This window comes from Eublepharis macularius, chromosome 1 (assembly GCF_028583425.1).
Source record: "Eublepharis macularius isolate TG4126 chromosome 1, MPM_Emac_v1.0, whole genome shotgun sequence".
Lineage (NCBI taxonomy): Eukaryota > Metazoa > Chordata > Lepidosauria > Squamata > Eublepharidae > Eublepharis > Eublepharis macularius.
In genome coordinates this window covers 108,070,705-108,096,662 of record NC_072790.1, presented here as the reverse complement: position 1 = coordinate 108,096,662, position 25,958 = coordinate 108,070,705, and the positions used below count along the sequence as shown (strand labels likewise).

The 25,958-nt window shown below is 40.8% G+C and overlaps 1 protein-coding gene across 2 annotated transcripts; it reads left to right on the top strand.

Moving 5' to 3' along the window:
• The first annotated feature begins 1,757 nt into the window (after positions 1 to 1,757).
• Positions 1,758 to 25,293, top strand: SERINC1 (serine incorporator 1). 2 transcript variants are annotated; one of them, XR_008596779.1, is made up of 11 exons: positions 1,758 to 1,904; positions 6,005 to 6,166; positions 8,878 to 9,041; positions 11,527 to 11,606; positions 13,310 to 13,447; positions 14,557 to 14,726; positions 14,818 to 14,908; positions 21,743 to 21,884; positions 21,989 to 22,219; positions 22,428 to 22,768; positions 23,851 to 25,293. XR_008596779.1 is itself a non-coding variant. In XM_054975640.1 (10 exons), the coding sequence occupies exons 1-10, from the start codon at positions 1,866 to 1,868 to the stop codon at positions 22,564 to 22,566; spliced, it is 1,356 nt and encodes a 451-aa protein (XP_054831615.1). In that variant the 5' UTR covers positions 1,758 to 1,865; the 3' UTR covers positions 22,567 to 25,293. The 2 variants fall into 2 exon arrangements, 1 of the variants encoding a protein (XP_054831615.1); XM_054975640.1 differs by having other exon boundaries at positions 22,428 to 25,293.
• The last annotated feature ends 665 nt before the right edge of the window (positions 25,294 to 25,958 follow it).

Here is a 25,958-nt window from a genome sequence, read left to right as displayed (position 1 = left end):
CATCTGCATGTCAAAGGAGACATTTTTAAAATACAGCATTTAAACTCTTCTCTAGCTTTATTGAAAACAATCTCATAGCTTCATTTATATTTTATCAGAAATATAGCTTTGTTTTCTAAGAATCTATTTTTGCTTCTCACAACAAAAGATAGTCTGGGAAACTATAGTCAGTGTTACCATGGAAATGATGTGGTGCTGAAAATACTGGGATACTAGAGAAGAGCTTTTCCTTGCACGCTGTTTATATACAAATAAATCCAGGGAAATATTTAGGACACAGACCAGGTCATGCTGCTAATGTTTATATTAGATGTTCATGTTGCATGCTGATATCTTTAAGCGGGGGAAAAGTCTTCAAACTGGTAAGAGTATAGATTAAAGAAGACTGACTCATCAAAGTGAGCATACATTTCATGGCTTTCACTGACCTCCAGATGTTAGGGCAGTACTATATGTTTTGAGGCAAAGTTGGCTTCCCAATTTTCTATTTGCCTCGTAACACACATGCTGAAGTGCAGATGGGTGTACTTGCAGGGCAGAATAAGAAGGGGTGTGTTCTTTCTATCACCAGCCATTGATTCTCTCCTGCCAAATCCCCCCCTCCCTCCCTGAGATTCTAAAGCTGCTGTTTCTGAGCTAGGTAAATAGCCCAGAGGAGAGGGCATTTGCCCTTTTCTTCCATCAGAGACGAGATCTCTTGTGATGGAGACGGGCAAAATTCTTCTACATTGTTTATACAATTTTACCCCATCATTTCCCCTGAGGACAATATGACTGGTCTCTTCCTCCACCATTGTTCACATTTTCATAAACAAAGCCCAGATGCATATGGTCTCTCCTGATAATGCCTGTTCAGCATTTTTCTTGATCCTAGTAGCAAACACAGTCTTCCACTTTTATTATGACCAGGTTATACACATATGAAGCTGCTTTATACTGAATACCATCTGTCCATTAAGGTCACTATTGTCTGCTTAGACTGGCAGCAACTCTCCAGGGTCTCAGGTATAGGTCACTCACATCACCTATAGCCTGCCTGGTCCTGCAGGAATTGAACCCTGGACCTTCTGCATGCAAAGCAGAGGCTTTTCCACTGAGCCACAGCCCCTTTCCAGGTCACAACCTATATGTATAGGTCACTGCCTGTACAGAAGACATTTGAAATCTTTAGCTTTTTGTAGAAAATGAGGATCAGTACTTGGATAAACGTGCAGTTTACAACATGCATTCAATTGTAGATGTGTTGATGTAACATGAGAATTACTCCACATATGTATACAGAAAAATGAAGTGTACTCTACATCACTTGTACATGCGTTCATTATAACTTGCAAACAAGTATCTGCTTGCACAGAAAAGGTAGCAATCCTGCAGGGGAATAAGACAAACGCATCCCAGCCCTTTTTGTGTGTGCACATGTGTGCATGCACACGTGTATGTGTGAGTGGTGCCCTTAAGTCACAGCTGACTTATGGTGACCCCTGCCGGCGTTTTCATTGCAAGAGCCTACCACAGGTGGTTTGCCATTGCCTGGCTCCGCAACCCAGGTCTTCCTTTAAGGTCTCTCATCCAATTATTAGCCAAGGCCGACCGTGCTTAGCTTCTGAGAGACGGAGAAACATTCCACTTAGACGCCACGCCTATCCTCTTGGTTCTTTCCTCGGTCCGCCCCACCGCAGTGGCTGTGGTAGGAGGAGACGAGAGAGGAGCTTCCTCTTCCGTTACACAGAAACGATGCGCATGCGCTGCCTCTAAGACTCCCAACGAAACAGGCTGGGGAATAAACAAGGCTTCAGTATCTGACTGTGTCGGCGCCTCCATCTTTAAAGGGCTGCCGCGCAACTCAGCTGCCTACAGGGAGCGAGATGGGGGCAGTCCTGGGCCTTTGCTCCATGGCGAGCTGGGTAATGTGCTTGATTCTCGACGCCTCCGCTCTTTTTCCTCAGGGGCCGGGGGGTTGGGGGCGGGGGGGGGGGCGGGTTGCAAGCGGCGTCTCTACCTGACCGCGGAGCAAGGAGCGCAGGCGCACTGAAGGGCAGAGTGACTGCAGCCGCTTCAGATTCGTCTCAACGCTTTGTGTTTTGTACTACACGGCAGATGCTCCCTGGCCATGGGGGGCGGCGGGAGGGGCTTCTTTTCTTTAAATTTTGTTCGCATAAAGCTGTGTTCCATCCCTGCTATTGATTATTTATTAACCGTCTATAATATTAAGCGCATCTTTCAAAACATCTAGCGCAGTAATAAGTTACAATATGCCCCCCCATCGTTAACTATGAGAATTAATGACTTGATAAAGCTGCGTAATTTCTTTTCTTTTTGCGTTGTAACTTCCTTGCTGTCCTGTGGGAGGGCTGTGTTTCAGCGGTGTAGCCTGGTCTGCTGCCGCCCAGGGCAGGAGGTGATTCTCTTTCCCCCTCAGTGACGTATCGTGCAGGGGCGCTCCCCTTCACTCGGGCCTGCCTTTCCGCTTGCCACCCCACCGCTGGCGAAGGGATGAGAAGGCGAGCTGTGAGGCTGCTGCCTTCCCCGCTTGCCTCCCTGCTTCACCGCCTGCTGCACAACCGGGGCGCCCTGTAGTGCAGGTGAAGGGATGAGAAGGCAAGCGAGGAGGCAGCCAGCTTCCTCGCTTGTCTCCCCACTTCCTCGCCTGCCAGGCCACCAGGGCGCCTGGCAGTGTCAGTGAAGGGGCGAGAAGGCTAGTGAGGAGGCAGCCAGCCTCCCCACTTGCCTTCCTGCTTCCCCGCCTGCCACACTGCTGGGGTGCCCGGCAGTGCCAGTGAAGGAGCGAGAAGGCAACAGAGGTGGCAGCCTGCTTCCCCGCTGGCCTCCCAGCTTCCCTGCCTGAAGCGCTGCCTGGCAGCGCTGGCAAAGGGGTGAGAAGGCAAGCGAGGAGGCAGCCCGCTTCCCCACTTGTCTCCCTGCTGCCTGCCCTACTGGCAGGGCACCTGGCGGCTCCAGTGAAGGAACCTGGAGGCGAGCGGGGAGGCAGCCTGCCTCTCTGCTTGCCTCCCCACTTCCCAGCTTGTCTCCCCACCTGTGCTGCCGCCGGAGCGCCTGGTTCGCTGTACACCGATGCAGGTGGCAGCAGCAAAGGGGCGCTCCCCCTTTGCTACACCTCTGCTTTGTGGCATCTCTCCATCATGCTGTTGTCTAGTTAGGTTTGGGCCATGGGCGTTTTCAGTTATCTCTGTTTTCCTAGCCCGCCCATATATATTGCTTGTCCAGAGGGTCACACTTAAGGTATTCTTAGATTTGCCAGGTACTATATTAATGTGCTAAATATCTGTTATATTTGGTGATCTCAGTATAGCCTCTCATTTTTACAGCATTCCAAGATTTCTGGCAAAAAATGGTAACCTCTACTGCTGTAACGTGTAGAAATAATATGCATTTATGCACATAGATACAGGTTGATGGTCTTAATCTGTAACCAACTGATACCTGACAGGGATAATTAACAGATTTATAGTGCAATCCTATGCAGTTACTTCAACCTGTTCGTTGATTTCAGGTGACTTAGACTGGAGCAAGTATGCATACGATTGGACTGTCATTGTGTCTTTTAAGTTTTTAAGAAGCCCTGCATTAAAAGTAGTATTGTCCAGGTGTGTCACAATTAAATGAATGCAGTGGAAATGTTGAGTTTGGGAAGAAAAAAACAGTTACTTTCTATCTGCACAATAGTAGAAAATCAGCTGTGTGCATTTGCCTCTTGTTTACATAAACATGTATGACAAGTTCCTTTTTTCTCTCTGGTGTGAATTGCTACTGCAGAATAGTAAGTGTAGAATGAGGAGGATTGGATTGGGACATTTAATAAAACAGTGCTTCATTTTGCTGACAGTCTTATTGGCCATGCTGAAAGGCTGCTCAAATTGGTATTGATTATTTTGGGCCTGAAAAACATCCCAAATATTTCTACCCAAAATATATGTATTGTGATTTCTGTTCTTCATCTAGAACAACTCACAAGGGTATTGAACAATGTAAATATACAATGTTATATAGATACACCCGACATTACCTCTTCCAGCAGACAGAATAGAATCACTAAATAATAACATATGAGGGAGACATGTTTCAGATGCAAGGAAAGAATTTTTATACATGGTCAGTCATTCAAAGATGTGAGTACTCTGTTCTGATGCATGTTACTCATTCATACACCTCAGGAATACAACTTCATTTCCATCTCATTTGTCCACACACATAAGCCATACCTTAAATTTAGGATATTAATACTTAATGGCCCAGTAAGTTTGTTTGTGACAGATACAAACCAGGCTGATTGTTGTACTCATGCTCACACACACCCCCTTGCAGCTTGGCATGCCAAGATTGAAGATTAATGTTTTCAGCTAATTTCAATGTGTTGTGATGTTTGATTGCAGGCGCTTTAACTAACTTGAGGGTTTTCCCCCCTTGTATATGGGGATTCTTAACCACATGAATCACCGTTAACTGGGAAAGAAACAAACCTTAAAGTGTTATGACATTAGTTGGAAACACGTCTTCAATCTCAGTGTGCAGAGGTGGGGGAGAAATGGATCATAGGATCTCAACAGTTAACTAGGTTTGTACCTGTGACAAACAAGCTCCATTTTATTTGTTTTAATGAATTCAGCCAATAACAGACTGGTTTTCTAAAGGTCATGTCTTAAATAGCAGCTTCAAGAACACAAAGTTTGTAATGTTTCTGCATTCTAGAGTATAAAAACTAAATGAAAATACCTGATGGAGTTCTCTTGCTAAATGGGATTGGGTTTTAACTTGTGTATCTTGCTTGTATTATGAAAAGCTCAAGCTTCCTGTAGTCCTCCAGTACTTGCTCTAATCAACAAAAGCTTAACTGGCTTATAGTCTACACAGCTTAGAGACCTTTTTTCCCACTGCTGCATCTTGGTTGATAGTGTTAAAAGAGCTACTACTCTTAGCTAGTTATTGCCATATTTGAATGGCCAGAGAATACATACATGCATGGTTTGGGTTTGGGGGTGGTAGTCTCATGTCACTCTTGTCTTAGTATTTTCCAGAAGCTTCTTACTATCTGTAGGTTAAACTAATTGCAGGTTTCTTTAATTGACTATTTCTTTTATATTTATTTGTTTCGCATCTTCCATTAGTATTTCATATAGGATTGGGTACAAATAAGAAAAAGTATTTTAATGGTAAAAAGTAAATGTGTGCTCAAGCCTTCTGGAACCTAGAGTTGAGACTTACTTTGATTGAAGCTGGATTTATATAAGAGAAAATATTTTAAGATTTAACTGCAAGTTTTCAGTTTTATTTTATTGCCATTCATGGATTTCTCTGGATATAATAAAGTAATTTCTCAGTTTGATATAAATGATTTTGAAGATAGATGTTAAATAATGTCAAGTGTGTGTCAGATTGGAAGTTACACAGTGACCATGTTGCCATGTGTTGTTACCTGGTGGTGGTATGTGTCTTCTTGAGTACAACTGGCAGTGGGGAAATGACTAATCACTTTTTATAAATAATCTCTAGGCTGCCTTTGTAGATGACACAATCAAAGCTAGTTAACATGCAATATTTATGGGAGACTGCTGTGCAATATCGTATCATGATGTAGATATAACATATCTACCTTTTTGGAAGACTTCTTCCATGTTTCAGTTTTGGTGCAAGGACATCAAATCAAGAGCTCAGTAAGCTTCTCTAAAGATGTGCGTGAATTTTAATATGGACCTCATCCCTTGAAATAAAAGCCAGGGAGACCAAAACACTATAGCTTCTGCTATTGAAAATAATATATGACAGTATATTGATGGGACACAGTCTGCTAATGCTGAGAAACCAACTGCACCATCCTAAACAGTTATACCCTTCCAAGGCTTAAAAGGCTGTAATTCAACTTAAGATGACACTGTAAAAGCAATAGTCAAGCAAAGATTTTAACCACATACTATTAATGTAGTCACATCCATTGCATCATTCTTAAATGAGTTCTCAAAGTTATCTTTTTAAAATTTCTTTCCATCAGATACCATGTTTGTGTGGCAGTGCCCCATGTCTGCTGTGCCGATGCTGCCCCAGTGGTAATAATTCAACTATAACAAGAGTGATATATGCACTCTTCTTGCTCCTTGGAGTGAGTGTAGCATGTGTGATGCTAATACCAGGAATGGAAGAACAGCTGAAGAAGGTCAGTTTACTCTTCTGAGAATTATGATAAAACTGGTGACACACAGCTGTTCAGAATTTCCCTGGGCTCTTCTATTTCTTCCACAAAACTGTTGCTCTAAAGCTTTCTATGCAGCACTACCCTTCCATACAGGAAAACTCAAGAATATTATTTGCATTTTGAATACATAGGTGGAGGGCTAATTATGAATTAGGTTTCTCACTCTGTCTGTATTCTGTTAATGTCTTTTAATAACTACAACAATGGTTGTTATTAACTGCCTGCTTCCACCAGCTAGTTTGTCAAACCAGGAATGATGGACGATGGGTTGGATCCAACCAGTTTTTTTCACTGATTGAAAATGGGGGGATATTTTGACCACAAAAAATGCCATGCTGGGGATAATGCAATCCATGTGGACAAAAGCCATGCATGATGAGAACTGTAATAAGGAAGGCAATTAGGTAAGACTGAATGAAGATGTTGGATCCAACCTACTACTTATTTAGATATTTATAGCCAGCTTTTCTCCTCAATTGGGACTCGAATAGTCTTGCAGTGTCATTCTCCTCCTTCAATATATTCTTACGATGACATCCCTATGCAGTAGGTTAGGCAGAGAGAATAACTGGTCAAATAACTGTTTTTGTTATGTATGCTTGTTGCCAAACTTGTGTATATAGTTTATGATGTTAATTCCGTTACTCAACTGTTACCTTCTTCCTCTCTCTACACTTTTGTTATGTATTACATTACAATAAAAAACTCAAAAAAAAAAAAAGCCCAGTGAGTATCCATGGAAGAGTGGGGATTTGAACTTGAGTCTCCCAGGTTCTAGTCCTCTGTACCATGCTGGCTCTCAGTGTAGTATATATGTGGCTTTCTAACATAGCTGAGGGCTATATTTTGTGGGGTTTTAAAAACAAATACTCAAATTTATGGTACATGCCCTAGGCTGCATTCAGACATTACATTAATGAACCAGTGTAGTGCCTTTATCTCTTGGCCTGTTTTGTAACTAATATGAGTAGTCCTATTTTAAATAAGCTGCTTCTGCTACAGTTAATTGGAATGTGTGCATTAAAAAACAAATGTTGGTCTGAAAAGAAATACAGTGATGATAATGGTAAAAAAGTGAAGATAACAGGTCAGTCCTTACACAGAAGAATAAATGGACATAAATCTGACAAAAAAAATCACAATATTCAAAAACCAGTGTGTGAACATCTTAATCTAGGACATTCCATTACTGACCTAAAAGTTGCAGTTCTCAAACAGAGAAACTTCAAAGTGAAATTACCATACGAGATGCTGCTGATTCACTTTCTTAAGTTTTAAACGCTTCTGCTTTACAAATGTTAACTTTTGTTATTTTTAGAAAGGTGACACTGAGCAATAAATAAATATGTAAACAAATCTGTATCCATTTTACAAGCTCTTAACAAAAGAATGCAAACTTTCTATCAGAAAATCGGTGACTCTGTGTTTTGTCTATAATTGGATTTAGAAAGATGTTACTCTCTATTACAACAATTAATATTTACAAAAATAAGTATTTATAGGTATTAATAGCATTGCTTTACACACATGCAGCCAAAAGGTGATGTAAGATTTTTTTTAATAAGTAAATAATGAAACAAATTCCAGAAAGGCATAAGCTGCCTCTCCAGAGACCTGCTTGCGAAAACTCACATGACACTGAAAATATTGTATCTTTTGTGGATGAGTCTGGCCCCTAAAATTTTGAGATAGCTTCTAGATCCAATTTTTTTTTGTCAGGTCCTGGTGTAGTGGTTAGAATGTTGGACTAGAAACTGGGAGACTCGAGTTCGAATCCCAACTCTTCTACAGAAGCTTGCTGGTAACTTCAGGCCAGTCACATATACTCAGCCTACCTTATCTCTCAGGGTTATTGCAAGGATAAAATGGAGGAGGGGGGAATGATGTAAGTTGCTTTGGGTCCCCAGTGGAGAGAAAGGTGGGGAATGGAAGTAAATAAATAAGATAAATGAATAAAGTCAACATTGGGCACAAATGTAGCTTGTTGCATGCCTCTCTTCTAGTGTTAGAAGATACAATTAAAAAAAGAAGTGTTCATTAAATCATTTACAGTTACAGAAACCGTATGTAATAGAGGCTGCATTCAGATGTCATGTCAAGCCAGCTTTGAGCAGTAATGTGCTTGAGCCCAGCTTTTTCTGGTTTCTCACACATGCGTCTCTCCTCCTCCTCCTCCCTTCTTGCGGAGAGTGAAATGAAGGTGTTTTGGATAATAGCAAAATACATTGTGACATATGAATGCAGGCATAGGTTAACCAAAATTGACTTTCCCTCCATAAACTGGGATTCTAAATAACTATTTAATCCTGTTTTAGTTTTTTCCACATAAACTAGGATTCTAACTTTGATTATCCCAGCAGAGTGCCTTTGTATGTCATGGATAACTTCAGTTTGTTTTAAATTTAGATTTCATTGTTCTCATGGCAGGGGGGAGGTAGATGCTGGAACAAAGCCTGCATGTGACATGAGTAAGAATGCAGGCTTAAGCCAGCATTGTGCATAATGTTGACTTAATGCAGCATATGAATGCAGCCCTAGCCTGCATTATTTATGCAGATGTTCAGAGTGTTTTCTTAATAAGCAGTTGCTAAAATAATAGTTAGCAATTACAAAATGAAAAGTTCCAATTATTTGTGAAAATTTGTTAAAATATTTTGTACTGTTTTTTACAGATTCCAGGATTCTGTGATGAAGGCCACGTAAATTGTGATGTACTAGTAGGGTACAAAGCAGTATATCGAGTGTGCTTTGGTATAGCTATGTTCTTTCTCCTGTTTTCCTTATTGATGATCAAAGTGAAGAGCAGCAGTGATCCAAGGGCAGCAGTGCATAACGGGTAAGAAGAAAAGAACTGATTGTGCAATAGAGTACAGACTACTGGATTAAAGTGACGCAAATAATGTGCAATTGAAGGAGAAGCCTGTTGCCTGAAGACATTGGGTTGGATTCAAAGTACTACAAGTAGAGTAAAGCTCAGCATGGGGCTTTCCTGCCTCTCATGGTTCACTGAGCATCCCCAAATCATGGGGGCCCCTCACAAAGAATAAAAGTAGGAATTTGCAGTGGAAAGGGGAAAAAAAACCTCTGTCCTTTGCCATGGAAATGCCCTTCCTTTACCCTAATTGCTGTTATGCCAGCAGATTACCACTTTTGAATCCAATCCAGTACGTTCTGACACAGGGCACTTTCTCCAGTATGCACATGCCATCTGCATTGTTTCTGTCCTTTTCCATCTAGAGGGACTAGATCTTTGGTAGGACCACTACAGGTCCTGTCCCATTAGGCACAAAAGCCTGAAACCAGCCCTTTGTGCAAACTTAGAAGCCAACAGAAACACAGTTGGGGATAAACTACTTATAAACTCCCATCTGATAACAATATGAATAATTTCTTTTATATATAAAGTGCTCAGTGCAATAATGTAAATGGTCAATTTGTAAATACACAGATATTCATATAACAGTGCAAAAATCCATTCCTCCATCAAGCAAAGTTTAACGGGAGTTAAACTTATCAGTCAGACCGTATACCTCCAACAAAGTCACTTGGCGCTGGAAAGAAGTCTCTTAAATTGATGTTCATTTATTCTTAACTTCCACACTGATCCAAACACCAAAGGATCCCACGTAGCTGTCAGTTCAAATGATAAGCGGGTATCAAAAATCTTGTGTGAATAACAGATGAAGCTCAGAGAAAGTGGGGGGACCTGAAGATCATTTACTCAGCAGCTCAGATTGTCAGAGAAGGTAAGTGGACCATAGTAAACACAAATAGTGACATCAATCTCTTTTGTTCTCTACAGGTGGAATGAAACAGATGGAATGCGGGACCCCAAAGGATCCCTGACCTGGCCCTACAAGGGGCCAGCAGTATCATTCAGCTTGTTACATCCCGCAAGAACTTCCTCAGGGGCCAACAAAGAATCCACCCATAACAAATTTTCAAAAATTCAAAAAGAAAATCTCATGTGCTGTACATTCAAAGCAGCCAGAGGTCGGTCTGTACTGGCTGCTTGTAGGGCCAGGTCGGGGATCCTTCGGGGTCCCGCATTCCATCTGTTTCATTCCACCTGTAGAGGAGAACAAAAGAGATTGATGTCACTATTTGTGTTTACTATGGTCCACTTACCTTCTTCAATGATCTGAGCTGTTGAATAAGGGATCTTTGGGTCCCCACACTCTCTGAGCTTCATCTGTTATTCATCTGGAATTCACACAAGATTTTTGATACCCACATATCGTTTGAATTGACGGCTCCGTGGGATTCTCTGGTGTTTGGATCAGTGTGGAAGTTAAGAATAAACAAACATCAATTTAAGAGACTTTTTTCCAGCGCTGAGTGACTTTGTTGGAGGTATACGGTCTGACCGATAAGTTTAACTCCTGTATTTACTTGCTTGATGGAGGAATGAATTTTTGTATTGTTATATGAATATTTGTGTATTTACAAATTGACCATTTACATTATTGCACTGAGCACTTTATATATAAAAGAAATTATTCATATTATTATCAGATGCGAGTTTATAAGTAGTTCATCCCCAAGTGTGTTTCTGTTGGCTTCTGTGGTTGTTCCTTGGGGATGCTTTTTAGCATTTTTTTAGTTCACGTTCTGCGAACTTGGCAATCACAACATTTTAAAAAGAACCACCAGACCAGTCCATCTGTTGGTGGCTTGAAATGAAACCTCAGCATGCAGAGCTGACTACCTATTACTGAGCCAACATAGCAATTCTTATAGTATTATGGAGACTGAATTATAACTTTTGGTAACTGTCCAAATCTTTGGCTGCAGGTCCAAGCAGTGTAACTAATATTCTGAAATGGACAGTTTGAATGGATCAAGTTTGCAGTTGCATGTAGTGTATCCTGATGTGCTCGTTTGTTTTTTATTATTCTCATAGGCCACCATCTTTCTCTGACTGCATGTATGTTATTCTGTCAGCCATGAAACAATCCTTTGGAGACTCATTTTTGTTTTAGAAGAACAGAATTCTGGATGAAATTGATTGTCCAAGACAGTCAGTTTTCCCCTAGTAGCACCAAGAGGTCTTTAAGGCCCAAGTAGACGGTTTGCAGCCCAGAGGCCCTAATTGAAATATAATAAGCAAAGGAGATTCTTGTCATCATTTACTGGTATCTTCTGTAAATAGTCAGGTTTTCAGGAGTTTGGTTTTCTTGGAATTTCTGCAAGCTATATAAAAGATAATACTTCAAATGTTACTGCTTTGAGAAATGCAAATTCACATATTTTATATATGTAAACAGATAGGTATAAGTGCATCTTAAAATACTTGTATACTTCTGTGTTGAATTTTTCAGATTCTGGTTCTTTAAATTTGCCACAGCAGTTGCAATCACGGTTGGTGCATTTTTCATTCCAGAGGGACCCTTTACAACTGGTATGATTGTATTAAGTCATTTTAAATATGATGTAACACAAATAGGTTCCAGTCTTCATTTTCAGCTGTAATTGAAACGTTTATGTAATGAGTTGTCATTTCAGAGGAAGTGAATGGACCTCTGAGTAAATGCCTTAATTCTTCTTCCCAGCTATAATGAAGTGCTAAGTATGAGTGTAATGACTTGCTTGTTTGTTTTTTAAAAACCTTTGCATCTGGACCTTTAATCCAACTCCTCCTTACATTTCCTTAAACTTTTAACCTCAGGAGGGCCCAGGTCAACAACCAAGACTCCATGTATTTCTACACACACAGAGCTTCATGTGTTCTCTACTTTACCCAAGCTTTTACCTTGAACACCTTCCCTTTTGTGTTTGTATGATCTGTATATTGCTGCCTCCCTGACTTCCTGAAAAGTTTTTCACTGCCATCAAAGGCTTGTGCCTTAGACCTCCTCAGTTTAACTGGTAATATAGGAAGGTTATAGTTTGACAGAATGATCAGTACATGAGAGTAGTTGTGAGGGGGAAAGGTTCTTTTTTTGGTCTTAAACAAAAGTATTATTTATTTATAAGTACAAAAAATAACTATATCTTGAAAGTATATTCACAGACTCAGTCACACAGACTAATTTTCCATACAGATCTTCACTAACAGAATAAACTCCCCATCTCATCTGCACAGACATCTCATCTTCACTAACAGAATAAACTCCCATCTCATCTGCACAGACATATATTAACTCAGACTTTTCTAGACAATTAGCATGACTAGGGTTTCCAGGTCCCTCGGGGCCCAAACCAGAGACTGGGGAGGTCATGGGAGGAACTTACTCAAACTAGTGTTGGGAGCTGATTTTTATCAAAGTACCCCTGCACAGGGGCCTTTACTTCCTTGTTGTGCTGGAGATGACGTCATTCCCAGCACAACAGGGAAAGCCTCCAGACCATGCAGGAGTGCGCTTAGAGTTCCTAGGCCCTTCCACACCTTTCCCCCCCCTGCCAGCCAGGTAAGCAGTGAGATGGGGAATGGGGGTCCCTATGCCTGACCTAGTCAAATATACACAGACTGACTCGGGCACGTATGAAGTTTGCCTGATTTAGACAGAATTAGGCTCTCAGGCTTCCACACAGCATGCCTGATTTAGCCAGAATCCTTTCTCTAAGACACCCAAAGACTGACTTAACCAGAATCTCCTGGCTGGTTAACTTGCTCGCAGAAACAGACAGATACAGACCCTCTCTCAGGCTCCATGCAGTTTGCCTGACTCGACTAGCATGAATATGCTAGTTGAAAAATCATAGTTCACTCCACCTTCTAGGATACAGCTACCATCCAATCAGAGCAGATTCCAATCACCCATCCAGCCCCCACTTCTTTCCTCAGAGGCTTGCATTTAAACTTACAGTAACAATTTTTTAAAACCCCACATTTGCAAGCAGAAATAAAATTCAAACTGTTTAGATCCAAAACATTACAATGAGCAGTTGCATTTGCTTATGTTCATCTCATCTTCCTTCTGTTTTCTAATCTGGGTTTTTAGATTGTATACTCCTTGGAGAAGACCTTAGTTTTTTTGCTTGTAAACACGTGACTCTTTGGCACTGTATCTGTCAGTCAGTAATACAAATGTGGACTGAGGAACGATTTTGTTTATGACGAAGTTAATGTGTGTTTCCCTTGCCCCCCCCCCAATTCCCCAGTATGGTTTTATGTAGGCATGGCTGGTGCTTTCTGCTTCATTCTTATCCAGCTGGTTTTACTAATTGATTTTGCCCACTCTTGGAATGAATCCTGGGTTGAAAAAATGGAGGAAGGAAACTCAAGATGCTGGTATGCTGGTAGGTGACTGTATTTATCTACCATGTTAATTAAATTTTGGTTAAAGGACTCATAAGTACAAAGCACTGTGCTGCTCCTCTTTGAAGTCAAGTTGCTTAGGAAAACAGGGTTACACTTTCTTATAACTGTTGTTCATTGAGTTGTCTTCTGTAATATAAGCACCCCTCTTCCTTGTCATGCGATATTTTTGTGGAACTGGACAGAAGCCACGAAGATGGAAGGATTTCTTAGAGGGTCCTGACATTATCAGAAGCATGTTGATCAGTTGTTTAGTATAGTAGTGGAAAAATCAGTCCAATTATACTTGAGCAAAGAATCTCCCCCTCCAGTTCCTTCACTCTTGCTGTTCTGGGAGATACATATTTCGTAACTCCCAGTGTTAATCTGTAGAAGATGAGGATGCATTCTGCCCCTGATCAGAAATGATGGAATCACATTCTTGCACACTGTTGCTCAGTACAGGTTTTCCCACACCATGGGTTGGGTTAAGTGATTTGTCAATGGAAAATGCTCATGGTTGTAGATCTTTTCCAGGAGCCATTTCCAACCCCAGAAAAGTTGATTCCCATGCTTTTGGGATCCCTGTGGTCAGGAGGCTTCAGTGGGATACAGGAAGGGGGCAAAATTGTCATTTCTGCTTTTTCATGATTGCAGCTTTGATGATAGAAGAGGAAGAAAGGAGCAATTTTGCTCCACTGCAGCCTCCTGATCTGCATGGTTTTTACTCTGGTTGGGTCTCAAAGGCCCAAGAAATCAGTTTTCCCAGAGTAAGAAATGGCTGTTGGAGAGAGAGGAAAATGGGGAAGATCCATAATCATTGGGTGGCCCTTGTGTGGATTGAACCCTTCAGATGCAGCATGCCCTGCAGTAATCTGCAGGCTGAATAAATCATCACCAAGTTGAAGTAATGATTTAGAATTATATTGCTTTGGTTAGGTGATGCTGCTAAGGTCTGTTGTCAGCTAGCACGCTCTTCTTCCAGAGATTATCTTGATTGTTGGATTTCATGAACTGGTCATATGATTTTTTTTAAAAAGCAGCATACTAATAAAACTTGCTTTAAAGGCACTCATCAAGTCTGAATATATCTTTGTTTGCTTATCCACAGCTTTGCTGTCTGCCACAGCCCTGAACTACCTTCTGTCCTTGGTGGCAATTGTCCTACTTTATGTTTATTATACTCGCCCAGATGGCTGTTCTGAAAATAAGACATTCATCAGTGTCAATATGTTGCTGTGTATTGGAGCATCTATAATGTCAATTTTGCCTAAAATTCAGGTATGTTTCAGTATTTGGTTGAGAATTGGCTAATACCTGGACTGCTTTGTGAAACTCTTGGCTTATTTTTCTTTGTTCTCTCTGCATGTAGGAATCACAACCAAGATCTGGGTTGTTACAGTCATCTGTCATCACAGTTTATACAATGTATCTAACCTGGGCAGCAATGACCAATGAGCCAGGTAAGATTTGATCATGTAATACTTATTCACTTCTCTTATACCCTATATCTCTCTGCAGTGGAGACCAAAGTGGATTACAAAATTCTCCTCCGTTTTATGTTGTCCTATAATGATGTTTATATATGTGCATAATGCAGGAATTGTTTTGGCTGAAACCCTTTTTCATGTTCATGATTATTTGTACAGCTAAAATTTACTTATATCTTGGAGTAAATAAATGGCATCACCCTTTACCATATTCTATATCATATCAAGTCATATAATGGACTGCAGATACTAGGCGGGGTGAGTGGGGGTTATTTAGGGCATTATTTTATATTATTCTCCTTGTAATTTTGAAGCTTCCTTGAGCCACAAAGAAAGGTGGGATACGAATGTTTTTAATAAGTGAAACATTACAGCAGAAAACTCTTTGTGATTTAGTCATAAGTTTGCTCAAATAAAGGGCAAAAATATTTAAGTAAATATAACAGTCCAGACTGCATTAGTTTTAAACAGCTATTCTACTTCAGAATATTGGGCAAAATGTTAATTCATAAGTCAGGTGCTGTCCTCCAGAGTTCCAAATAATTAAGAACAATCTTACTGATACTGAAGGAACAAGAGGCTTTTCTCCCTCTGAGATGGAGGACATATTCCTGGGTGATTCCTACCCTCCAGTCAGGGAGGTCGGAACAAAGTCTTTCCACTTCCTGTCTCCTTGGTAGGAGTCATCTATCTCCTCAGTTCTTTTCCAGCCTTGATAGAGAGAGCAGTTTAGAATAGGTGCTGTCTCACCTATTTGTTTTTTATTTCCTTCTCTTCAGCTTACTTCTAATTCTAATGCCTTTAATCAATTCCTTCTAATTCCTTCATTAATCTGCTGTATTTCATGTTTCTGCACGAAGAAACTTCGGGGAAAGACTTCTTCATTCAGGAGTTCTTATCACTCATGGCGGCCATTTTCTCCAAATCTGGCAGCATTACAGAGCGTGTTTCCCAATCGCTCTAAAATGGAAAACTGTTAGGGCAGTGACGGCTTCTTCTCCGAAAGAGAGTTAGAAGCCCCATTCACTGATGTTCTCGGTAACAACACCAGTGCAGTTGGTACAGATCACACAGAGACCGTAACAGCTACTGTTCACAATGCAAAAAGATCAGAGGCTCAAAAGTGTGCCCAAAAGAGGTGCCATTCCTCCCTACCCAAGGAAACCACGGTAGCCATTTCTGGCCCTTCTGACTTGGGAAACCTTGCCAACCAACCAGGGGGTAGCTGCAGAGTGGTTTAGCACATCCATAAGCCAATCAATGGGCGTAAGACCCAGTGAGAGCCAGTCAAGCCGTTTTTGCAGATCTTCAAATAGCAACAGCTCCAGGATCCAGCAATGATGTTGAAGGACTACCTGTGAGTAATGCATTGGGATCAGGAACCGTGATATTATCTTCGGATTTCCTAAACTTGATTACCCAAACTATGAGGAAAGAGAGTGCCAATTTTTGTCAAAGTGCTGAGAGAAGAGAGATCTCCCTCTGGTTCATTCTCCTGTCCTTCCCCTCCCAAACAGGGAAATGTAGAAGGGACAATTTCATACAAGGGAAACCTAGCTGGCCCACTAACGTAGCTAGAAAGGAAACCTATACCAGAAAAATAGAGAGAGAACTCTCAGTGGGAAACAGAAATTTATGCAGATAGTGAAAGTCAAAAAGGTGGCACGGTATGGCCTGATCCTGTCAGATTTTGGAAGCTAGACAAGATCAGTATTTGGATGGGACTCTACCAAGGAAGACTCTGCAGAGGAAGGCAATGGCAAACTACATCTGCTTTCTACGTGACTTGAAAGCCCCAGCAGGGGTTACCACAAATTACTTGTGACTTGACGACACTTTACACACATAATATACAATATAATATGACATACAACATCCCAGAAGAGGATGAGATAAAACCCCCAGAACTACCCCTAAAGTTCTTTAAATCAGAGGACTACCAGTTTCCCCAATCCAAGACCATGGCAGCCTTGGCTCTTTAGGAGAATCCATCAGAAAAAGAAATAGGTCGATCTACTTCAGAACCCAAGAGCAGACCAAAGGGGAATAAACAGTTCTTCGCTAGGTCGAGCATAGTGGAGAAGGTCTCCCCCTTCCCTGCATTTTTTGAGAAGCAATTAAAGATGGAATGGGCAAAAACTATGGCCAATAGGCAGTTTTTAATCTTTATTAAGTAACTGTATGCTTTACCATCATTTACTGATCAGTTTTTTCAGGTCCCACTAGTGGATGCTCCAGTAGCAATATTACAGTCATCTGAACTACTGTCAGAAGATGGTGAGGGCATGACTCAGGACAGCCTAAACAAAGGGCTGACTTCACCCTAAAAAAGTTCATGAAGCCACTTCAAGGGTCATCAAGACCTCTGCCATTGCTTTGATAATATCAAGAGCAGCTATGGTCTGGTCTAGAAAATCTCTTCAGCTCATCCCAAACAGCAACCTTTGCCAAGTGGAGAGAGCCGACAGAGTTCTCAAAGCCAACTCATTCACAGCAGATACAAAGTAAGATTCCCCAATCTTCGCATTCAGGGCTATAGCATCTTCAGCAGCCACCAGAAGAACTTATGACTCTGGGCCTGGCAAGCTGACTTCCAGCCTATTCATTTTCAGGGCAACAGTCTATTCGGGGATACTCTTGACAAGATCCTTATTGAAACCAGAGAGAAGAAAAAAGTGATGCCCAAGACACTTGAGTCACACTGTCAGGAGACTCCTTGGGAACTACTCCTTTCGTTCTCAAAGAGCGTTACTGAGATTCATCAAGGGCAACAGAAGACCAAGTTGGGACTCTTCTAGACAAGCCTCCATAGAATTCATTAGATCTGCACGAGAACAATGCCTTGCTTTTCCCATTTCCAAGGATTGAGGAAAGTTTTGCAGAACCTATGTGAAGGACAAAGAGTATCCTCCATATTCTTCATGGTGCGAAAAAAGAACAAAGATTGGAGGGTGATATGAGACTAGAAGTATCTCAACAAGTTCATCAAACTGAGGCACTTCAGATTGGAAATGCTGAAATCCATCTCAGAATCCTTACTACCAGAGGACTATCTTATCTCATTAGATCTAACAGAAGTGTATCTCCACATTCCAATTTCTTTTTTTAAAGATTCCTCTGTTTCGATACGGGGGTTCCATCTGCAGTTCAGAGCACATCCATTCAGCCTCTCAATGACACCAAGGGTCTTCATGAAGTTCTTGATCAAACCAGGTGTAAAACTAAAGGAACAAGGCATTCATGTACCCTTTTATCTGGACAACTTGTTAATCAGGTCAAGCTCTGAGACAACATCGCACCAAGACACAATATGAAATTGCCTCTTCCTAACTGAAACAAAGGCAAAGAAAATGAAGAAAATACCACAAGCGATCACAAGGCCAGGTTTTCATCATTGGTGACACTCGTGAAACTGATGGGCCTGCTGATTTTGAGCATAAATGCCATCCAGTGGGGTTAGCTACATACTAGACCCTTACAGCAACAGCTGAGACATTTTCAGCTACAAATTATGAACAAGAAAGATCTTTCCATTTGGGTCCTATTGGCAGTAAAAACCAGCCTCATATGGTGGACTAGAATGCCCAGTCTTCTGCAAAGAAAGCAATACTGCAGTACAGTAATAAAACAGATTTTCACAGATGCCAGTCTATTCAGATGGGGAGCAGTACTAGAAGGTTCACCAGTGCAGGGTCGACAGCAAGATGAGCCTTCCCACCAACCTATTAGAACTTTGAGCGATTTATCTAGACTACACACTTCAGCCCATGAATACTAGATCAACATGTCCTAATCAGAACAGACAACATATTGGTCAAAACTTACGTCAACAAACAGTGAGGATCCAGGTCTTCAGCATTACACAAGGAAGCAATCAAGTTCTTAGTGTAGGAAGACAAGAACCTGGCATTCATCAAGGCAGATCAAGAGATTAATGAATCTCCAGGGGAATTGGCTCAGCAGATAGACTATTCGGGAGTGGGAATGATCCCTGAAGAAAGATCTGTTTCAGTTCATCACAACACACTTCGGTCTTCCCCTGGTAAATCTATCACCAACCAACCATCAGGTGAACAGGTACTTCACCAGGCATTACCATCCCAAAGACGAAGTAACTGATGCCTTGTTGTCCCAGTGGCAAAGTGATCTGCTGTTTGCCTATCCTCCCATCCTGGTTCTTCCAAAATTGATTAGGAAGATCAAAAAACAGAAAGCAGACATCATAGTAGTAGCAAGGTATTGGCCTCAACATCCATAGTTTTTCCACCCTTCAGCAACTGTCAACATGTCCACCGCTAACCCTTCCAGTATCTCTAGACATGTTTCAACAAGGCCCAGTTTGACATCAACATCTAGAGCGGTTACATTTTAGATTGAGTAAAACAATTCTTACGATTAGGCTATTTCAGGGAGGTGACCAACACCTTTCTAGCTTCTAGGAAACATTCTACTAACAGAATATACAACACATCATGGAAGGCCTTCAAGAGCAGAAGAAAAGGTGTCGACCCCTTGAAACTTAAGATCAAATCTATTCTATCTTTTTTGGAAGATGGCCACTCAAGTTGTCTTCACTAAGACAACTGGTCACAGCTCTGACGACAGTGTTACCACGATTCCAGGGAATGAACCTATCCAGACACCCACGTATACGGCACTTTCTCAAGGGTACTACTCTAAAAAATCCACCGCAAATACACAGATTTCCAACATGGAAATTACAAGCTTTGCTATCATCTCTCGCCAGACATCCCTTTGAACCTATTAGAAATCCCTCTTAAGTGGCTGAGGATGAAAACACTGTTTCTTATATTGTAGTCCCATCAGCAAGGAGGGTATCAGAACTAGGTGTGCTGTCAGTCAATCCTGAGTTGTGCATTTTCCATAAGAACAAATAGTCATGAGAACAGACCCTACCTTTAAACTGAAGGTGAAGTCACCTTTCCATAGATCTCAGGAAACCTGGCTTCCATTGTTTTGCTTAAATCCCTCTCATCCTAAGGAAAGGTTGTGGCATACATTAGATTTAAGATGCACACTAAAAACCTTCATCTGCAGAACAGAACATATTAAGAAAACCAATTCCTTATTCATTCCATCCGTCTACCTAATAAAGGAATGAGGATGTCAGAAATCAACCATCATAAAAAATTACAAAGTTCAAAATTAGACATACTGGCTAAGATTACCACCCATTCTGTTTGAAGTGCTGCAACCAATGTTGCCTTTGCCGTACATGCTACAGTTGAAGGTGACTATCTTGTCATCAATATCCACATTTGTAAGACACTACAAGATGAACATCTACAAGTCAGCTGATGCAACATATTTTACAATCAGAAGATGATGACCCAACCAGAAAATGAGGATGCTGCTTTGGGAGGTCCCATGAAGCTGTTCTCCGCCTCAGAGGGAGAACAGACCATTGGATACTTTACCATAAAGGGTCCTTCTCTGATATCTAGTCTCCCTCAAAGTCATTGTCATTCTCCAATAATCTGTTTAACAGGACCACTTCCTGTCCTAGTGTTTCATTACCTGCATATTTTCTCGATTGTTGTCTTCTAGAACATTGAATTTGATAGTTTAGGACACTGTTAACTGCTTTGGGAGTGGACAGAATGGAGGAGATTGGTGACTCTCACCAAGGAGACAGGAAGCAGAAAGACTTTGTTTCTGCCTCCCTGATTAGAGGGTAGGAATCGCCCACCAAGATGTCCTCCTTTTCTCAGAGGAGAAGAACCCTTTGTGGTAAATATCCAATGGTAGGCCTCTGTCAAGGCAAGAGATTTAAGTCTTGTTGGGAAGAGGCTGAAGAAGTTCATAGGAAACCGAGCTACCCGCCATGAATTCTTTTATCTCCTCTGTTTTACAAAAACTTAATGTAATATTTCACATTGATGCTTAATAATGTTCAAGTTTCTGATTATGAACTCCAATTTTTGTGTGTGCTTGTGGGTATAGTTCCATGTTATCATCTTTACAACCAATTCTTAAGTATTTGCATAAGGTTTGAACATAACTTTTATTCTAGGAAAAAGGAATTAAAATTGAGTAATCTTGTTAGAGTAACTTCCACAAACTTTTTTTGAATGCTAACATTCACCAATTGTTCTCTATGTTTCTGGAGACTAGAAATAAATGTCAAGCTATCTAGTGTCTTGTACCATGAGCAAATAAGATTTTCTTTCTGCCATTAGGCAGTAGTAATAAAGTGAGCAGAGGCACATCTTTGCCTATGCTGATCTTTCTGAATGTTGCTGTTGACTTAATGTCAGCTGGCAAGCCTGAATTCAAGTCCTATACACAACAATATATCTGCCTGTGATTCTGGTAGAACAGGTTTGTAGGGTGTTATTAATCTGTTGATTCCCTCCAGTCTGTCTCTCATTTATATATGATGCATTTTCTTTTTGATTGAGATGTTACTACACAGTTTACGTATCTATTATACTTTAAACCTTTCAAACGCACTGGTTTATACTGAGAAGTACTATTAATTGCCTCGGAACCATTCAAATAATGTTGGCATTTAAGCTACACAGATCCTCTGCCCCCGCAGTGTTCTGTTGCTTGCTCCACCCCTCTTTTGCTGTGCATCAGCTGTTTTCCCTAGTGCCACACCAAAGCCGTCTTCTATATATGCCCAGTCCATTTCGAATGTACTGAAACTGCAATCTCCTTATCCTCATCTTTCCCTACTTCTTAGGGTGTGTGTATTTTAGTTACAAGAACAGATTCATGTTCAGGGAGACAAAAAGTACTGAGCAAAATTTAATGTTCATTTTTCTGTCTCTGCCAACACAGATAGACGATGCAATCCAAGCTTGCTGAGCATAATTGGCTATAATTCCACAAGCACTCAAAGCCAGAGCCAATTTGTCCATTGGTGGGATGCCCAAGGAATTGTGGGGCTCATTCTTTTCTTGCTGTGTGTGCTGTACTCAAGGTGAGGAGAACTTCTAGGAAACCATTTTTTCAATTTCTTTTTTTTTTTTTTGGAAATTATTAAAAATAGGCATTCAGTGACAGTGCCTTTTTTTCTGACTACAGCATCCGGACATCCAATAACAGCCAGGTAAATAAATTGACACTGACTAGTGATGAATCAACTCTGATAGAAGATGGGCTTCCCAGGAGTGATGGTTCCCTTGATGATGGAGATGATTTCCACCGTGCTATTGATAACGAAAGAGATGGAGTTACTTACAGTTACTCATTCTTTCACTTCATGCTTTTTCTTGCTTCGCTGTACATCATGATGACTCTAACAAACTGGTATAGGTATGTAAATTTTATAGGAAATTATGGCACTTCAAAAAATTCAAATGATACTGACAGATTTTCAGTGTTGGTTCTAGTAGTGATAATGGCTTGTATATTTAGGAGTGGGGCCTTGTCGCCTCCCTCTCCTACTCAGTAGAAATTCTTTGGGATTAGACTTACTTTTTATAATATAAAGAACAAAATTAACATTCCTTCTTTCTTCCAGCCCTGATCCTACTTCTAAGTCAATGACCAGCAAGTGGCCATCTGTCTGGGTGAAGATATCTTCCAGCTGGATTGGCATTGTCCTCTATGTGTGGACTTTGGTGGCTCCACTAGTGCTAACAAACCGTGACTTTGACTAAGCCAGGGATCTCATCTGAAAGAAGTTGTTTTGGTTGCTTACTTGAAGCTATCTGTATTCCTTACAAAGTTGTAAATATGAGTGTTGTGTACTATCATTGCATTTTACTCTTTGTTCTGCATGGTTACATTTAAATCATGTTATCTTGCCATTTCAGTGACTGTTTCCAAGCTGAGCTCACTTACTACAAGATTCACTTACAGGTATGCTAGATATGATGGTGACCTTTCTGAGTGTTTCTCCATTTGTATAGAAAAAGACGACTGGGGGTGGAACTATTAGCTTGGATCCTCAGCAGTGCAGGCAGAGTTCTGCTTCCCTGCTGCTCCCCTCTTCCTGGGAGCAAATCGGGAGTCTGCAGTAGGAGGCAGGATTTGCCAAAAATCTCCCTTCCCTCCTGCACAGTCAGAAAAACCATTTCATCAGACGCTTTCCTTTGCTGACCAGAACCTTAGGATCACAGACACTGTTTTAAAAGCAGGCACAAAAGCCTCACTTGCCCGTGGCTTATCATCCTATAAACCCTTTACTATATTCTACTCTTTCAGTTGGGTTTCTCTACTGAAAGTGACACTGGCTGAAGGGCTGCAAGGATGTAAACCATGGGAGTGGTGGGAGAGAGCTTGACTCGCCTCACCTGTGCACCCCATTTGCTTTGAAAACTGGATTTCTCCTCCTGTCATTCTAGGAGATTGGGGTAGTTTGGAGTTTAAATACATCTAGTTTGCATCTTACTACAAAATACTGTGAGTGAATGGAATTAGGAGGGTCCTATTTCATGGAGCAGGGAAGGAATGGCAACTGACCATGGTTCAAAAATATTATCTTCCTTTGAAGTGGCAACTGTAGTACTGTTTCTTTGAGCAGTATATTCCTCCCCTTCTCTTAGTAACTGCAGGAGGACTAGGATCCACATATTGCAAAGGAGATTCCTTCCTTTAGTGTTCTGAAGTATCCATTTTAAGGAAAGCAATCTGTAGACCTGTTTGCAATGAAAGGACAGTATTTTAGAGTCCTGACTTTTTGCAGAAAAATGCGCATTCCACAAAATGCTTTGAATACTTAACCCCATGAAAATTTGGCTCAGCCCTACTACTCACTGCTTGGGTATGCCTAGTTCTTGTGCTGAAAGATTTTTTTAATGAAAAGTATTTGCAATGTGTATAAATAGGACTGGATTTATCGCCAAATATTTGCTGCTATAATTACATGGATAACCACCAAGTGTTAGGAAAACTACAAGCCAGGGCTGCCTTTGACAATCTTCTTGGCCCTTCATTTGCAGGGTTGCAATCCAGTACTAATTTTGGTGCAGCTCATGTATTAGTATATAATCCTACTTTCAACCGAGATGTGTGTACTAGAAAGATGAAGAAATTAAGGCTATGAGAGAGAGCTGATGGCGGCAAGGCTTTAAGGCTACCGGTTACTTGGGAGAGGCTGAGTTTAGGTCTGATGCTTGAAGGTATGTCTCATCTTATTTTACCATTGACCAGTGGAAGCTGGAAGCCTGAGCTTCCTGAATGAGGACCAGCAGGAGCAAAAGAATGTCCAGCCTTTGTTGAAAGAGGAGGAAGCCATGGATTGTTTTTTGGGAGCGAAGGAACATTAGCTCAGCAGCCACTTCCTTCAAATTCTGGGTTTTCAAACGCTTACTCTGAAACGTATTTCTACTAGGAGTTTTCTGTCACTGGGGAAGAGTCTGAGCTGCATGGCCCTTGCATTCTGTAGTTGGTGCTGCTTTGTACCAAGTACAGGTCTTGCATTAGAGGGATGGGGAGAGAAATGTTTACTACAAATTTGCACTTCAAATTTGAACACTCTCGCATGAGGTTTCTGGATGTGAAAATAACTATCATGTTGCTCTGGTTTGTTTTTTAAAAAAATAATGTGCATTGCAGTGTAATATTAGTTATTAAAAGTGTATAGAATATATATAAGCTTGTTCATTTTTGTATCATTTTGGTAGTGCATCTTTTAAAATAAACTCAATCAGTGTTTGAAGATATTTAGCCAAGTGATAATTGCAGGAACTGAAGCCTCAAACTAGTGTCCCTCTAGTGCTGTTAACTGTAGTGGTATACCATTGTTTGCAATAGAACACACCAAGAAAATGGACTCCTGCTGTCAGCATTTGATTTTTAGTTTTCGGTTTGCAAACACATTAACAATGCTTTTTATGCTATTCTTCCAAAACTGTTCCTTTTGGGTTATTGTAGCATCCTTTGAAAAGTTGTGCTCTTCAGAAATATTTTTTACAGGATAAGCCGATGAGATTAGTATTAATTTGCATTTAAAGAACATCTGCATTTTATTGCTGGTCTCTGCAAGGATACTGGTTCATATGCAGCATGTCTTTCATTGCTGGCAATGGGCACATAGATTTTTACTGGGGGAATGCCTTTGTCTGCATATCCAGTAATTTAGTATACTTTAAGAACTTAAATATCATGCTTGTTGCTTTAATTGAAAGTACAGTTCTGGCTTATTCCAATTTTAAGGTTGTCCAGTTGGAAGTGAACTATATTTCAGTTTCTGTAGCAATCCTACTACTGGATACACTGCTTATTAAATTTATTCAAAACACATTGTGATGTATACTTACATGCTGATTACGTTCAGTGTGAAAAATACAGTTGAAGGTAGGTTTAATATTAAATGTGTAGCCATTTTGAATGTGAATGTATGCTGTACCAATCAATAAATGTTCAGATATATTTCTTCTGTTGCACGAGTCTAGTAAAATACTTTCTATGTTAATATGGCTTCCTGACTACCACATAGCAGCTGGATGTTGAATTTTGCTGTACAACTGGTCAGTGTCATAGAAGAATGTCCATGACTATGTAGTTTTTTAAGAATAGCTTTAAGAATGGAGGCTATCATGTTGTAAATTAGAACATGGGGTAGGTACCTGCTGCTGCAGGCAAGGTAGCCTAAACATGATGGTACTAAGGCCACTGTGAGAAGTTACCCTGCCTTTCACTGCCTTCCTCTTAATGTATGTAAAAGGAGCCCTGCTGGACCAGAGCAGTGGTCCAAATAGTTAAGCATCCTGTCTCACGCAGTGGCCAGCAAAGGCCTGCCTCTGATGAGGTTTACTGACTCTAAATCTGAAGGTTCCCTTTAGTCACTATGGCTAATAGCTACTGACAGACTTATTCTCCATGAATTTGTCAAATCTCCTTTTAAAGTTGTCAATGCCTGTGCCCATCACTACATCCTCTGAAAGAAAATTCCACATTTTAATTACTCATTGTATAAAGTACTATTTCCTTTTGTCCATTCTTAATCTGCTGTCCATAAGCTTCATTGAATACCCTTGAGTTGTAGTATTTTGGGAGATCAACCCTCTCTCTCCCTCTCATGTGCTTTACCTTATAAAGCACCTTA